An 18006-nucleotide genomic window follows, 5' to 3' on the forward strand; every position below is an offset into this window, starting at 1 on the left:
TATTTTAGAAGAAGTAAAATAGAGTTTTACTATTCAAAGAGTTTTGTTATTTCAGTTCATGAGTTTAACAAATGACAAACTGGAACTTAAATTTAGAGCTGATTACAAGGTCCACTCTTATCTATGCTACATTCTATTGCCAACATGTAAATGATAGTGAGAGATAGTAATACAAGTGTTACACACAGATTAAATAGATTAGTTGTCTGAATTATGACAACCCTTTCTTCCACAAAACTTATTTCTTAAAAGTTTATAATTTACAAATCCTCTTCCCCAAACTGTGATTTGAAAAGCTCTTCCTCTGTGAGAACTGATCCTTAAAGTAAACACGTAAGAAAAATTCCAACATTTAATTTACACTTTTAAATCTTTATTGCATATTTTAATCTCTAATTAAGAAGTTCAAATCAGAAACTGTAGCCCCAAATCCTATTTATCCCACTATCATACATCAATCTCAAGCAAAATGAATTCAAAGGGCCATTTTCAGAACTATATAAGCTGGTTACCATAATACTTTCCCCTCATCATTTTAAGAGGTAGCTAAACTATCACTATCCTTCTACCTCTGCTAATCATGTCCAAAGAATAGAGAGATAATTTAGAACACTATTTTTAAACCAGCCTCTATGATATGATTATCATCATTATAATTACATAAATTATATGAATTTAAAAGGAAAAAATTCTAAGTACTCATATGTTTGTGATCTCTTCTTTCTGAAGCATCTTTGTCGTAGTTGATTTCTCTTGAAGAAGACAAAAGCAGCCAACACAATAAGGGGAACAACTAAGAAGAAGAATACTAGAAGTCCATCCCTCAGTGCAGTATTCTTGTCTAGAGAGAAGAATTTTATATTAATGACATTAAATTAGAAGTTAACTCATATTAACTAGAACATAGTAGGTGATTATAAATGTTTTACATTAATTTTCCGACTGGTCAAAAGTTAAACTGATATAAATTATATACTCTCATATTTCATCCCTGCCCACTTTTTTTTGCCTTCCCCAGAAGAACCGCTTATTATAATACTTTCTTATGTTATCTCACATTATTTCTTCATGCAAATATAAGCAAGAATAAAGTATGTTATTGTTGTCAACCTTTTCTTACATAAAAGGTAGCATACCATAAACACTACTTAGCACATTGTTTTTTTCACTCATCTATATATCTTCCAAAACCATACATTGAGGACCATCTCATCTTCTGTATAGATTTACAAAATTACATTGTAAGGATGTCCTATAGTTTAATGAGCCAGTATCCAACTGATATTTTCATTTTTCTAATATTTTGTTATTTAGAAATGCTATAATGAATAACCCTAAAATAATGCTATTATTATAATGAGTAATAACATAGGGTGCTGACATCTCTATAGAATAATTTCCCAAAAGTAGAACTACATCTCAGAGGGTAAATGCATTCATTTTTTTTAAGGCACTGTCAAATTGACCCCCATAATGGTGGTTACAATTTACCACACCAGCCAGCAATATATAGGAATTCATCACAGCCTCACCTATAGGGTCAAACTTGTCCATGTTAGCCAACCTAGTAGGTGAAAAATTATACTTTATATCATTTTCATTTGCATTTTTTTAAACTATGAGTTAAGTAACTTTTCATTCTTAAGGAAATGTAATTTCTTTTCTGCTCAGTCCTTTGACTATTCTACTGGACAAGGGGTTTTTTCCTTCTCAATTTCTAAAAGCTCTTTATGTATTAGGTATATTAGTTTTGCCTGTGTATAAGCTGGGAGCATTCTCCCCAGTTTGCCATTAGTCTTATGATACAATGCTTCTCCCCAAGCTTAAGTTTATTATTCTTGGGTAGTTGAATTTATCAACCTTATCTTTTATGGCTTCTGGATTTTATCTTACTATACTTTTAAAAATTCACTAACATTAACTTTATCTGTACCATGGTCTTGAGGAAAAGACTATAGTAAATATGAATAGAAATGATATGCTATAAAATTTTTCCTCACAATTGTAAGTTTTTAAAAGTACCAGAAATTTCTGTTATAAGTTGTATGACATTACATGAAACAACATTCAACCCAATTAAAAATATAGAAAGAGTAAAGCAAGCTTGATTATATAATTTCATACCTACTAATCAGTAGACAAAATTTTGATTAAAGCATACAACATTGGTATTAAAAAGATCCTGGGATTTAGAAGAGTCAGGAGAAAAAAAAATTCTTTACTGAAAGTCAATTAATGTCTAAATGTACTACATATGACATATCTGTGCATATAATTCAATAAAGCACCTAGTTATTATTTTAAAAAATTTTTAAGACAAAATTGCCAAAATTTGAAAAAACCTATGAAGGCACAAATCAAACAAGTTTAACAAATTTCAAGTATGCCAAGGCACATTATAATCAAATACTAAAAATCAGAGATGAAGAGAAAATCTTAGAGGGTAAAAACACACATTACAAACAGAATATACAAAAAAAAAAAAAAAAAAGATGGGAAAAACAATGTAAGCTGGAAGACAATGTAGGAACATCCTTGAAGAAGTAAAATGGTGATAAAACTTCACCCGAGAATATTTTACCCAGTTATTATTTGAGGCAAAATGCTTTTTCAGATATACAAGAGCTAAAATATTTGTCACAGGTAGACTTGCATTATAAGAAATATGAAAAGAAGTACCACAAGCAGAAATTAAATGATAGCAGATAGAAATGTGACTTTACACACACACACACACACACACACACACACACACACACGAGTACAGAAATAGTAATTATGTGAGAAAATATAAAGACTTTTTCTATTAAATATCTTCAAAAAATAATCAACTATTTAAAGCACAATAGTAACAGTGTATTGTAGGATTCATAGTGTATACAGAAGTATATCAGCAATACCACAAAAGGCAGAGGGAGATAAATGGAAATATACTAAAGTGGTACAATATCACATGAAAAGAAATTTTGATAAATATCAATATGGTAGCTCTAAACCCAAAGATATAATCTAATTAAATATATTCAGATGAACTCACTCAAAAGGCAGAGATTGGCAAACTAGATAAAAAAGCAAGACCCAACCATATGCAGCCTACAAGAAATCTGCTTTAAATATAAAGACACAAATATAGGGTGTCCCCAAAAAAACATACACACACTTTGCATAAAATTATAAAGACAATGTTTATTAAAATACATTTCATTTTCAAAATTGAGCTATCAACTGTTATGATATGTATACATTTTTGGGGGACACCTATAGATTAAAAGCAAAAGGATGAGAATATATTTTCCATGCTGACTAAAAAAATAAATCTGGAGTAACGATATTAATATTTAATTTCATAACAGAATATTACCAGATATAAAGAGAGCTATTTTTAATAATGTAGGGCCAACATATAAAATGAACAGAATAATCCTAAATGTTTATGTACCTAATAACACAACATATAAAGCAAAAACTAATAGAACTGCCAGGAAAAATAGATATATTTGCTGTTATAGCCAAGAACTTCAATATTCCTCTCTCAATAATTGACAGAACAAGTATACAGAAATCGGTAAATATATAAAAGACTTAAACATCTGTCAGCGCTTACGGTAACAAGAGAATAGGAAGGGCATGTTAATTCACATTTAGGCAGTCAGAGAAAACTTCCTAGGGGAAATAAGGTATAAACTGAAATCTGCCAGTTAACAGGAACTAATTACTTATAAAACACTCCACATAATTATAGCAGAATACAAATTATTTTCAAGTGTATACAAATTTAATTACTAAGGTAAACCACCTTCTGGGCTATAAAACAAGTGTCAAAAAATATAAAAGAATTCAAATCAAACAAAGTATGCTCTCAGAAGATAGTGGAATAAATGAGAGATCAATAACACTAAAATTTCTGGAAAATCCCACATACAAGTCCTTTGTATGTAGAATTGATATGTGTGGGGAACAAAAAAGTAGTTCTTAAAGGACAACTGATAGCACTACAATGCATACACTAAGAAAAGAAAAAAAGGGTCTCAAATCAATTACCTGAATGATCTAAGAAACTGAAACTAGAAAAAAAAGAAAGCCAAAGTAAACAGAACAGGAGAAAACACTTACAAAGCAAAGAAAATACAATTCTACATACAAAGAACTTGTATGCAGAATAAAGAACTCTCAAAACTCAGGAAGACAAACAATCTAACTAATGAGGCAATTTGAATAGACATGTCACTAAAACTGACATGTGGATGGCAAATAAGCACATGAGATGATGATCAACATCACTAGTAATTAGAGAAATACAAATTAAAATCACAGTGAAATACCACTACATTCCTACCAGTATTGCTAAAATTACAAAAACTGATCATACCAAGTATTGGAGAGGATGTGGAGAAATTAGAACCTTCACAAACAACTGGAGAGAGTGTACATTGGTACAGCCACTTTGGGAAACAGTTTGGCAGTTTCTAAAAATGCTAAATATAAACCTACTCTATGAGCCAGCCATTCCACCTAGTATTTACCCAGGAGAAAGAAAGCATATCTTCTCAGTAGAAAGATAGTGGTGTCAAAGAGCTCATTCATAGTCTATAAGGGAATAAAAATAAGTAGTATATATAGTAATTACTTATTACTTATTAGTATGTGACAGCGCTTATAGTAACAAGAGAATAGGAAGGACATGTTAATTCACATTTAGGCAGTCAGAGAAAACTTCCTAGGGGAAATAAGGTATAAACTGAAATCTGAGTAGCAATTAGCCAAGTTCCAACAATCCTACATAAAATAAAAGGCTAATATGCAAATCAACTGAACAGCAGAATGACCAGTCACTATGAAGTGCACTGTAGGAGTGCACTGACCACCAGAGACAGACACTCAATGCAGAAGCTGCCCCCTGGTGGTCAGTGCACTCCCACAGCAGGAGTGCTGCTCAGCCAGAAGCCAGGCTCACAGCTGACAAGCACTGCTGCTGTGGTGGGAGCCTCTCCACCTCTGCAGCAGCACTAAGGATGTCTCTGACTGACAGCTTAGGCCCTCTCCCTAAGGTCTGTGGGAGGATGCCAGCCAGGCTGAGAGAACCCCCCTCTTCCTCCAACCCCACTCTGAGTGCATGAATCTCATGCACTGGGCCTCTCATGTGAATATATGGTATGAAAGCCCAGAGGTAAAAGAGAGTAATAGCTTATTAGAGGAAATAAAAGAAGCTACAATGTCTTAAGCATAGTGAAATGAGGTTGGAAAAGTAAAGCTAGGAAAAATCATGCAGGGCATTTAAGCCATGTTAAGGATTTTTGTACTTCATTCTAATAGCAATGCAGAAGCAATGAATTTCAAGCAAGACACTAGCATAATCAAAACTGAATTCTTGAAGGAAAACACTGAAATCTATAGTGTGGAATGTGGATTAGAAGCAAGATAGGAAAGAGGGAGCCTAGTTAAGAGGCCATTATGTAAGACCAGGCAAGAAATTAAAGGTAATTAATTAAAGGGATGAAAGAAATGGGAATATCTGTGGAAAATTTAGGAAGCAGAACCAACAAATGTATAAGTGATGTGAGAAGTGTGGGAGAGGTATAAGGATTCCCAATATCTGACATACAACACTGGGAGATCACACTAATTTTCTTCTATATTACTTGCCATTGTATGTAGGTCCACTGTCCACACTTCCTCCGTATCCTTTAGACTCACAATTTGGGGGAGCCCAGCCATTTTCACAGTGACAATTCTTATTGCTATTACACACCTTCAAAACAAACAAAACACTACTTAGTTAATTGTGAATGTTGTTCTAAATCATGAACTCTAGAATGGAAACCAAGAGAATGAACTAAATTCATGCACATTCATAGATACTCTTTAAAAATAAAAATGTATCAGGTATATAAATTCCCCAGTCAAAAATTTTAAAAATCTTAGGAAGTCTCACATAACCCTTACTGGCATTCCTCATTAAACAGCATTACTTCCATGAACAAGTCAAAAGAGAACATGACTCACCCCATGTCCATGACACTTCTTCTGAATGTCACAGTCATAATTCAGAACAGAAGCATTTACACATTGGAAATTTCTACAGATCTAGGAGGAAAAAATGAAGTAATAAGTAAAGAAAAATTGAACACTTTAATAAAACTAGCCAGAAAAAAAAAAAAAAGACCTGGGCATAGATAATTTCATTTTTAGGGACTCTGTCAAACTTTTAAGGAATAGTTATTCCTAAATTATGTAGTTGAAAATGGAGAAAAGTGAGTAAAATTAATTAACTGACATATAACTAATTGAACTAAAAGGGGAAAGACGATACAAAGGCCAAAACAATGATAAAACTATAATATGTCCTTTCATACTAAAATAGATGTGAAAATCCTAAGTAAAATGTTCAGATAAAGAAAACTACAGAATTTCTCATTTTTTTATTTCAGGACATTAAATTTGTATCCAAAGATGTACTACCCGGGACCACAAAAAATAAGCTTAATAGTTCTCCTCTTCCACTTTTTTTTTCACTCTTAATGTTTATGCCTCTTTCCTAAATAAAAGTATTGAGTAAATATATCAAGAATATATATGTCTGAAGTAACACCAAACTAAAAGCCTGCTCACAGTGCCAGAATCTAGCCTTTAGCAGAGGCCAGATAGGATCCAACCCATCCTATTTTACTGCTGTACACAATGTTTGGTGCTTGGTTCTATCAGTGTGTCAGCATAGGTACACATACCAAGCATTTCCTATCCTTCTTGTACATAAATGCTGTTAATATATTATGACAATAATGATATATCTATATATGTTAGTACTAACCTGGAGTTTAAATCAATATTTTTACAACAACAACAAAAAAGCATGTAGGGGTTTGAAAGCAACAATGCTCTATCTTACCTGGGAGAAATCAGTAGATACTATTTTTATTCTTGATGTAGGTGGGGAAAATATATTAATATGTTGTGTGTGTTTTTGTTATAAAAAAAAGCCACAAGTACTTTAAAGGGGAAAAAAGATAAGTAACTAAGTAACTGTCACACTGAACTTATACACATACACACACACACACACACACACACACACACACACACACCACAAACATACAATTTTTGCAATCCAGGAAGAGAGTAAGATAAGGTAGGAAATATTTTTTAACACAGCATTAAGTAAGATCATATAAATAGGATGAAACATTAACAAATTCAACTGTGCCAATAAGAGCCAAAGCCCAACCAATTTATAAAAATACAAAATGAAAATGGAATATTTATATTATTTTGGGATACAAAAAGACTTTTCTAAGCATAACATAAAACCAAGACAAAACTGATAGTTTTAAGTTTCTTTATGGCAGGGATAAATGAGAAACTGTAAAAAATATTTGCGACATAAATGACAATTAACATTCTTTATATGTGAGGAACTCTTAAAAACAATAAAAAATGAAAACCCCACAAATAAAGAAAAAATATGTGAATATGGACTTAACACAAAAAGAATACAATAGAGCTAATAAAAATGTAAAAAGATGCCCAAGAAAAAAAATGCAAAATAAAACAATGAGGCTGTGGGAACCACACCAGGTCCCCGGATAGTCAAGGCCAATGGGAGCAGAGAGGCCTTGTTATCAATACACCAGAATGACCAAATGCTACTCTGGCATGAGCCTAATCAAGATGTCAAGGACTCTGAGCCTGGGAATGCTAATCAAGCCAAGATACATGAGCAGGTGCAAGGACACACGGTACACTCTGCCCTTCTGTAGCCAATATGATTGATGTAACTATTGGCACGAAGCCTTCTTTGTCTAAATAGTGTAAAAGTAGGTTACAGCTGGTCGGATGGAGTGAGAAGTCTGTGAGAGAGAGCAGCAGAGCAGAAGAAGAGAGCTCAGAGAAACAGAGGCCATACGCACAGAGAAGTAGCTCCTATGTGTGCAGGAGAGGCTAGGGAGCTCAGATACTGCTTCTAGTATGCCAGCTGGTGTCCGGCTGCCTGCCTGTAGTTTGCTGTGAGGACTGTTCTTATCTGATGGCTATGTGGCCACTGGCTTCTGCAATAAAGACTCATTCTTATATATCCACAACTCATCATGGCTTCTCCATCTGCCCCGCCACTGAGAAATGACCTGTGTCTCTGACACTTGTTAAAGAGGAACTTGAACTAAGTTCCCAAAAGTAGTACAGTGGGCAAGGTCCAAGCAGGAACCAGCCCTGGCAAAGTCTAATGGGAGAATTTAGGATAATACATGGACTGAAAGTCACCCAGAACAACTCAGACCAGCAGAGCTGTGCAAGGCTCTGGCTGTGCTCTGACAGAGGCTTTTTGTCACCTAGTCAGGATGTCAAAAAAATTAAAAAGATTAGAAATACACAATGTTAGCAAGAGTGTGAGAAAAAAAATAAGACACCCTTATATACAACTAGTGGAATGGAAGTTACCACCTTACTGAAAGGTAAATTGGCAGTGCCTATAAGATTTTAAATGCATATCTCTTAATTTACATAAAATATCGACTAGAAATCTTATCCTACAGAAGTACTCTCAAAAGTAAGTGAGAGCAAATGTAAATGAGTGTTCGATGCTACTAAAAAATAAACTAGATGGCAAAATAAGAATGTGAAAGATCTGAATATGTAATAATCAAATAGTATGTTATAAGCATATAACTATCTTCAAATGCACATTTATCAAAAATGAACATACAGGGTCAACTCATTAAACCTGGATATTTCATTCCAAGAAATGAGCAAAAATATTAAACTTAGCACCAAACTTGAAACATGCCCAATTTCCAAAGCAAATAGTCATGTTTGTAGTCAGTAAGACTTTTTTGCCTTCTCTTACATCACAAAAGAAAATGGCATAAGAAGTGGTGCATAGCTGGGACCGGTTTGGCTCAATGGATAGAGCGTCAGCTTGAGGACTGATGGGTCCCGGGTTCGATTCCGGTCAAGGGCATGTACCTTGGTTGTGGGCATATCCCCAGTAGGGGGTGTGCAAGAGGCAGCTGATCGATGACTCTCTCTCATTGATGTTTCTAACTCTCTACCTCTCTCCCTTCCTCTCTGTATAAAATCAATAAAATGTATTTAAAAAAAAAAAAGTGGTGCATATATACAATGGAAAACTACTCAGCCTTAAGAAAAGATGAAACACTGCCAATTACAACAACATAACTGGACCTTGACAATATTAAGCAAAATAAGTCATAAAAGATTAAGAAACATATGATTTCATTCATATATAGTATATAAAACTGAAAGCAACAAATGAATAAAGTTTTTAAAAATTCATAAAAACAGATAAGAGTATGGTGGTTACCAAAGGGAAGAGTGGGTTGGTAAAAGCTAAAAGGTGTCAAATACATGGTGACTTTGGGTGATAGACACAATATGCAATATACAGGTCATGTATCATAGAAATGAACACTTGAAACCTATATAATCTTATGAACCAACTAGAGGCCCGATGCATGAAAATTTATGCAAGAGTAGGCCTTCCTTCCCGCAGCTGCCAGCACCAGCTTCCCTCTGGCACCCAGGACCCCGGTTGGCTTCCCTCTGGCACCTGGGACCTGGTTGGCTTCCCCCCCCACCCCAGCTTGATCAGGAAGGATGTCCACAATGACATCTGGAAGATGTCTGGTCTAATTAGCATATTACCCTGTTATTACTATAGACATTATCCCAATAAATTTAATTTTAGAAAAAGACATATTTTGTTGGTTATAATTCTCAAACCAGCCAATCAGCACTCTCCCCCCCCCACCCCCCCTTATAGCAAGAGCTTCAGAGAAAAATCTCACAATTTTGGTAATGTAGATTTTGAAGTAATCATGCATTCCAGTAAATTGTATCAGCACTGTCATGAATTCTTCCCACAAGAGATTCCCTCAGCCTGTGAATGTCAACAAAAGTCACTGAATGTCATCGATGTTCTGATCTTAGTCAAACTGACAGAACACTCCCAAAATCACTTCTAAAGAATAGGCTACCAGCTGTCCTTCATTTTTATCATGTAAGTTTTTTTTTTTAAATTCAATACATGCACATAGTTAAAAAATCAAATGCTAGTAGTGATAAAAGTGCTTATGATGAAATAACCCTATGATCCATTTCCATCCAGTCTGCCTTCCTGGCAGTCTAGAGACAACCACCCTTCCTTGGGGGGTAATTCTCTCCCTATTTTTAATTAGTATCCTATTATTTGATTTCTCTATTTTAGACATCATCAATTAATATCCTTATAATAGGTAAGAATTTTGGTTTCTAACACCAACCCAAATGTCCCTCCTTCACCTTCTCAAACTAAATATTGCTTACTATGTACACCATAATTGGGATATTATCCACTCAATACATTACGTGTCTCTTATTACCTGAGCAAGTTCATAACTAGGTGAAGGCAGACAGGGGAAGCTGATAATTGGAGATCAAAGGATTATCTTTATTATCAATACAGCGACTAACCTGACTTAAGTTAATAATGAACTGGGCTTCCTAATTCTGCACCCCAAAATCAAACTTACCTGCCTAGTCACAGGCTGCTCTGGACAACCACAGGCCTCCCCCCACAGAAGCAGAGCCTGCCTTGCTAAATGTACTGCATGGTTGAGAGAGCAGACCAGATTGCACCCTCTCTGCAGACAGGGAGATCTGAAAAGAGAAGACAGAAGAGACTGAGCCACCTCTGCCCAGTGTCTTCTCAAACTCATCAACTGCAGCAGTCACTCTGCATCTCTCAGAGTGAAGTAAAGGAGAAGCAGGGAGCGTCATTTATTTTTCTCCAGCCTTTGTGAGTTATAATTGACATATAACAGTGTGTGAGTTTAAGATATTCATGTTGACTTGAAAAACTTATATTTTGTGAAATGATTACCACAGTAGGCTTAACACCTCTATCACTCCACATAATTATCATTTCTTTTTTGTAGTGAGAACATTTTAAATCTGCTCTGTTGTTACTTTCAAGTATATAATATTATTAATTATAATCACCATGCTGGATATTAGATGCCAGAACTTAATCATCTTATATCTGGAAATTTGTACCCTTTGACCAACATCTGCCTATTTCCACCACCACAACCCTTAGCCCCTGGGAACCACCATTCTACTCTCTATTTTTGTGATTTTGTCATTTTATATTCCACATATAAAGGTAAGATCATGCACTAATTTTTCTTTCTCTATTTGACTTATTTCACTTGAGCACAATGTCCTCAAGGTCCATAAATGTTGCCTCAAATAGCAAGATTTCCTTCTTTCTCATAAATAAATAATAATCCACTATACAGATTATTTTAACATTTTGGCTACTGTAAATAATGCTGCAATGTACATAGGAATGAAGATAACTCAAGATCCTATTTTCATTTATTTTGTATATATATGCCCAGAAGTGGAATTGCTGGATCAAATGAAAGATCTACTTTGAATTTTTTTAATTTTTTGAATTTTTTTTCCACAGTGACTGTACCAATTTACATTCCCACCAACAATGCATAAGGGTTTCATTTTCTCTACATCTTCATGAACACTTATCTCTTGTTTTTAATGTTAGCTTATACTAGTATAATAGAGATGAGGTGATTATCTCATTGTGGTTTTGATTTGCACTTCCCAGATGCTGAACACTTTTTCATGTACTTGTTGGTCATTTGTTATTTTCTTTGGAAAAATGTCATTCAGAGATCCTCTGCCCATTTTTAATCAGATTGTTTGGTTTTTGTCTATTGAGTTGTATAAGTGCCTTACATATTTTGGATATTAACCCCTTATTGAATATATGATTTTAAAATATTTTATCACATTCCATAAGTTGTGTTTTCATTTTGTTCAATATTTCTTATCTTATACAGAGTCTTTTTCATTTGATATAACACTTCATTATTTTTGCTTTTGATGCTTTTGCTTTTGATGTCACATCAAAAAATGTACCTAATTGCCAAGGCCAATGTTAAGGAGCTTACTCCCAATGCTTTCTTCTAAAAGATTTAGTTTCAGGTATTATGTTTAAGTCATTAATTCATTTTAATTTTTGTAAGTGGTGAAAGATAGGAGTCATTAAAATACTTAATAGCATGTAAATATCCAATTTTCTCAATACTACCTATTAAAGAGATGGACCTTTCCCCATTGAGTAAAAATTAGTTGTTAAATATTAGTTGACCATATATGTGGGGATTTGTTTGAGGCTCTATTCTGTTCTGTTGGTCTAGGTGTCTATTTTCATGCCAATAGCATACTGTTTGACTACTATAGCTTTGTAATATAGTGACCAGAAATTGTGATGCCTTGAACTTGGTCTTCTCTCTTAGGATTGCTTTAGCTATTTATGATCCTCATGATCCCATACAAATTTTAGGATTATGTGTTCTATTTCTGTTAAAAATGCTAATGGAATTTTTATTGTATGTATAGATGACTTTAGATAGTATGAAAATTTTAACAATATTAATTCTTCCAATCCATAAACATGGGTTATCTTTCCATTTACAGGCACACCTAGAAGTTATGCATGTTTAATTGCAAGTCACTGCAATATAGTTATTATCATAATAAAACTAGTCACATGAATTTTTGGTTTCCCAGTGCATATAAAAGTTATATTTACACTATATTGTAGTCTACTAAGTGTTTAATAGCATTATGTCTAATAAATATACAAACCTTAATTTAAAAATACTTTATTGCTAAAAAATGTTAATCATCATCTAACCCTGTTGGGAAAATGGTGTCTCTAGACTTATTCAATGCAGGGTAGGGTTGCCACAAACCTTCGATTTGTAAAAAACAAAAACAAAAAACCCACACCAATATCCACAAAATGCAATAAAATGAAGCACAATAAAATGAGGTATGCCTGTATTTTATGTCTTCTTAAATGTCTTTCATTAAAGTCTTGGAATGTGTAGTGGTCAGATTTTTCACCTCCTTAGTTAAATTTATTCATAAGTATCTCATTTTTTATGCTATTGTGAATGGTATGGTTTTCTTTATCATTCATATAGTTCATTGTAATGTAGACACATGCAACTACTGTATTTTTCGGACCATAAGACGCACCAGTTTTTAGAGAAGGGAAATGAAGAAAAAAAGATTCTGAAACAAATAGTGTCCTAAAATATTTTATGTGCATTAAAACCCAACATCACAGTCATAAACACATGTAATCAACCCTGTAAAGTAAACAGCAGCATTTAGAACCATTTTAGAGCCGGGCAAGCACACAGAGACCACACAGAGCTGGGCAAGTAAAAAAACTTTTTTTTAAAAGTATATGTGTTGGCTATATTTGGACCAAAAGACGCAGGGACTTTTTCCCCCCACTTCTGGGGGGAAAAAAGTGCGTCTTATGGTCCGAAAAATACGGTAATTTCTATATGTTCATCTTGTATCCTGCAGCTTTACCAAATTCATTGATTTTTGGTAGCGTTTTTTGGTGGACTCCATAGAATTTTCTATATAAAAGATCATGTGATTTGCAAACAAAAACAATGTTAATTTTTATTTATAGTTTAGAAGCCTTCTTTTCCAACCTGAATGATCTGGCTACAACTTCCAGTACTATGCTAAATAAGAGTAGTGAGACTGGGCACCCTTGTCTTGTTTCTTAACTTACAGAAAAAGCTTTCAACCTTTTAACACTGAGTATGACATAAGCTGTGGGCTTATCAGTTTAGCCTTTATTGTGTCTAGAGGTACATTCCTTCTCTACCCAGTTTGTTGAAAGGTTTTTAACATGAACAGATGTCATATTTTGTCAAATGCCTTTTCTGTATCAATTGAGATAATCATTTTTATCTTTCATTCTAATAATATGATGTATCACATTTACAAATATGCTTGTATTGAATCATCCTTACTTTCTAGAGATAAATACAATGTGATCCTGATGTATTATCTTTCTAATGTGCTGTTCAATTTAGTTTGCTAATATTTTATTGAGAATTTATGCATGCATATTCATCAAGGATATTGAACTGTAACTTTTCTTTTCTTGAGTGTTCTTACCTGGTTTTGGTATCAGGATAATGCTGACCTTGTAAAACAAATTTAAGAATGTGCTCTCCTCTTTGGTTTTTTTTTTTTAAGAGTTTAAGAATTGGCATTAATTCTTCTTTCAATTCTTAGTAGACTTCACCAGTTAAATGACTTTGTATTAGGCTTTTCTTTGTTGGGAGGTTGTTGATTATTGAGTCAATCTCCTTACTTGTTATTGGTCTGTTCAGATTTTCTATTTCATCATGATTTAATAGTAGATTAAAAGTCTTGGTAGATTATAAGTTTCTAGAAATGTATTCATTTATTCTAGGTTATCCAATTTGTTAGTATATGATTTTTTCATGATTTCTATCTTTGTTAAAACTTTTCAGTTTATTCATGTTTCTAGAGGCCCGATGCACAAAATTCACTCTAGAAGTTTGTTTCCCTGATCTTGCTAATTTGTCTATGTTTTCTTGTAGCTCACTGAACTTCCTTAAAAACAACTACTTGAGTTCATTAGTAAATCACATATCATTATGTCTTTGGGTCCAGTTACTGAAATTATTGTAATCCTTTGGTGGATCTGAAGTTTTGGATTGCTGTCTTCACATCTGAAGTAGCAGTCAACTCCTCCAATCTTTATTAACTGCTTTCATGAAAGAAATACCTTTCTTCAGCCCAGCTAGGCATCCTGAGACTTTCTCAGCCTCCTACAAATATGCCTGCTCCATACTTCTTGCTCCCTCTGTGGTAGAATTCTTAGGCCATCTTACCTTCTCTAGATCTTGAAAAACACCAAGCCAAGTGATGACAACCTTTCTCTTTCTTTTTGTTTTGTTTTTTGCTTACCAGCTGTCTTCAAAGGCTCACTTTTGCCACCACAATCAGGAGGGCATATGGGGTGCCCATGTACCACTTGGAGGGATGCACAGGCAAGGCATCCCCAGGCACTTGTGCATGGGCCTTTTGTGGAGTCTGCTAAATAGTTAGTAGGAACTGCATTATTTTAATGTCCTCCACAAGTCCTAAGCTCCTAGCCTCTTCTCACCCCTCAGTCATGCAGTTCACACCTCAGTACATTGGGTAGGGTAAGAAAGAATATACAGTGCACAGCTGGGGAAGCCAGGTGCTCTCATTTCCCTCCTGGAAGAAATCATGAGCTAAAAAGGTCTCTCCTGGTCCTAAACTGTGCCACGTTGGGTAAGGAATGATATAAGTAGATGCCAGAAACCGATCATTAATAGAAATATGTGGACAGGAAAACCAGGAAAACTGGTCAACAACCTTCATTGCTCTGAAAGGTCAGAGCTAGTTAGCTCATTGTTTAGTTGAAACATTGTTAGCTGAAGCAGCCTCCACCTCTGTTTGTCTTATGTAAATTTCTGTTATTGGAGTTTCCTGCCCAAAAGCTATGAGTATATCCAATAGTCTCAATAGAAAAAGATAGTAAGGCCAGAGCACCAAAGTAGTCCTCCCACTAGAGGTGGGCTCCCTCCTGGACCCAAATATTCCCAAATTAATACTTTTCAAGTCTCTTTTCATTTGTGTGCGGCTTTCTCCTGAACCCAAACCCTGAACGAGAACCCTGAACCACGCAGGTCGTGAAAGGGGTTCCCACAAGTAGAACTGCTGTAGGCAGTTAGACAGACATAAGCAGAGCAAGGACAATGGGCCAGGTATAGGTCACCAGGATAGAAAGCCCCAGGTACCTAGCAATGGACAATCAATTGTACTGTGGGACCTCATCCCCAGGGTGATTTTTCCTTCCCTAGCATATCACTGGTCATGTGGTTTGGACCCCCTGATCTTTCCTCCCTAGAGATAACATCCAGGCCCAGATAAGCAACAAAACCAGCCTCAGGATCAGCTGCATTGAATAATGAGGCCCTGCCCTGGTACCAGCCAATCAATCAACAGAGACCACAAATCTGAAAGAACACACCTGGAAAACTGCTGAATATTCTATTAATATCTTTCCCTGGGACCTCCCCTAAAATCTGCCCTTAAAACCCTTAGGCTGGAGGCCCCAGTGTGTTCTCCCTCCCAGGAGCACAATCCGTGCCTTTCCCTCTCCCTTCTCTCTCCCCCTCCTCCCCAGGCACGTTACCTTTAGCTTCCTAACTCCCAAGCTTCAGGGGCCCTTCCTTTACCTCTATAACTTGTTTCCTGAGCCCATTTCTTCTAGGAATTACTTTTTCAACCACTATAATTTACCCAAAATGTTATCTTACAGTTTGGGTCTTGCTCTGAATTCTTTCTTAGCCAGAACCTAAGTACTGAGGTTGCTGAACAGTCAGGCAACTGGTGCAATTACCACCACTTACAACAGAATCAAATTGTTTCTCTTACCCTCTCCAATATGTTCAACTCATATTTTTTGGCTCCAACACTGTGCTGAAATTTCTCCTCTAGAAACCTGGATTTCTGCAAAGACTCTCTTATCTGTGAGTGACTAAGATGTTGTTTTCCAGAGGCTTCCAAACTGTGACTGGAAGGGCTAGAGCCACTGCAGAGTCCACATCCAGGAGGAGGTCTTGGTACGCCTATTATCTGACACAAGCTGGGCAAGACTCCTCCCAGATCTCCTGATGTATGGTGCAGGATCCCACAGCTCTCATTAAGGTATTTCTGTCCATTCATGGATGCCAATTTGTTACTGTTATTAAGCAAACACAAATGAGGGACCTCTTACTCAGCCATGTTGCTAATGTCACTCAAAAACCCAGAAATGTTATTTTAATGGAAATTAATCCATAAGGAAATGGGAAATAAGTATCCCTTACCAATAATTAAGACAAAACACTGTTGATTTCAAAGCCAAATATTAGGACTACGTTTTCTTTCTAATAGAGCTTTTTTCCCTCCTACAGGTAACACATGCCTTTCTTCTGACACAATTGGCCTTTTGGGTCATTTCCTCTTTCAAGTTTCCTATTTCTCTAAAAACTTGGGGCCTCCCTTGCCCCAGTCTATAATATATTCATTATTCTCCTGGCCTGATACACTGCTGTTGTATTGGAGTTTCCCTTTGACATACTTCTATGTCCTAGATCAACCTTTCGGACCTCACAGACCACCCATGGCCTGAGGACTACTGGCTGGCAACCGCTGCCCTAGATTACAAATCTCTCTCTTTTTTATTTACTTCCTCATTTGCTGGAACATTACAGTTAGATGATTTCCTAAGAAAGGATTTTTAAAAAGATAACTTTTCATATTCTGTAAATCTCTGAAATGTTTTTTTGTGCCCTCTCACTTGATTATGTATGCATAATTCTAGGTTGAGAATCTTTTAGAAACATGAGAGCATTGCTCCCTTGTCTTCCAAAATTCAGTTCTCAACTTTATTCTTTTTCATGTGATGTATTTTGAGAAGTCTTTGATTGTATGTTTATCTGTCTTGTTTTGGAAGCTATTGAGATTTTTCTTCACAAGTACTCTGGAATTTCATAATTGCCCACTTTCCTTGTTTTCTTTCTCTAAATTAGAAATTTTAATTATTTGAATTTAAAAATCTTTATTTGACCCACACAGGCTTTTTTTTTTTCCTCTCTCTTTCTCTTATTTCTGTCTTTTTGTTGAGTTTCCTCAGAGAATTGTTTAACTTTATGTAATAATCCATCTGTGGTAAACACAAGCAGAACAAGGACAATGGCCTAGATACAGAAGGTCACTAGGGTAGAAAGCCACAGGGGCCTGGTAATGGACAATTGTAGAGTGGGACCTCATTCTAGGGTGACCTCCCTTCCCTAGCATATTACTGGTCATGCAGTTTGGACCCCCCCTCCCTAGAGTAACATCTAGGCCTCATAGCTTCAGTCCCAGAAAAGCAGCAAACCATACAAGTGACACCTATGCTGACCCCAGGAGCAGCTGCATTAGATAATAACCAATCAATCAGTGGAGACCTAGACTCTGAAAGGGCATATTTGGTGTTAGGTCTGATCAAATAATCGAACTGATATCCCCTCCCCTGGGAAACTGACCTTTAGATAATTTCCCAGCTGACATTCCCTTTTGCTTAGA

General features: G+C 35.4%; 1 protein-coding gene across 5 annotated transcripts in view; it reads right to left on the reverse strand.

Moving 5' to 3' along the window:
• ADAM9 (ADAM metallopeptidase domain 9) overlaps positions 1-18006 on the reverse strand; it is a 98304-nt gene that overhangs the window by 11711 nt on the left and 68587 nt on the right. For 2 of the 5 annotated variants that reach the window (XM_036455202.2, XM_036455200.2), the window contains 3 exons: positions 6004-6084; positions 5644-5749; positions 700-841 (listed from right to left, as the gene is read on the reverse strand). In XM_036455202.2, the coding sequence (XP_036311095.1) occupies positions 700-841; positions 5644-5749; positions 6004-6084 (329 nt within the window). Of the gene's footprint in view, positions 1-699; positions 842-5643; positions 5809-6003; positions 6085-10520; positions 10648-18006 lie in introns of those variants that run through there. The other 3 variants (XR_006742999.1, XR_006743000.1, XM_036455204.2) reach the window with 3 other exon arrangements.

The sequence above is a fragment of the Pipistrellus kuhlii genome, unplaced genomic scaffold (genome assembly GCF_014108245.1).
Source record: "Pipistrellus kuhlii isolate mPipKuh1 unplaced genomic scaffold, mPipKuh1.p scaffold_m20_p_3, whole genome shotgun sequence".
Taxonomy (NCBI): Eukaryota; Metazoa; Chordata; class Mammalia; order Chiroptera; family Vespertilionidae; genus Pipistrellus; species Pipistrellus kuhlii.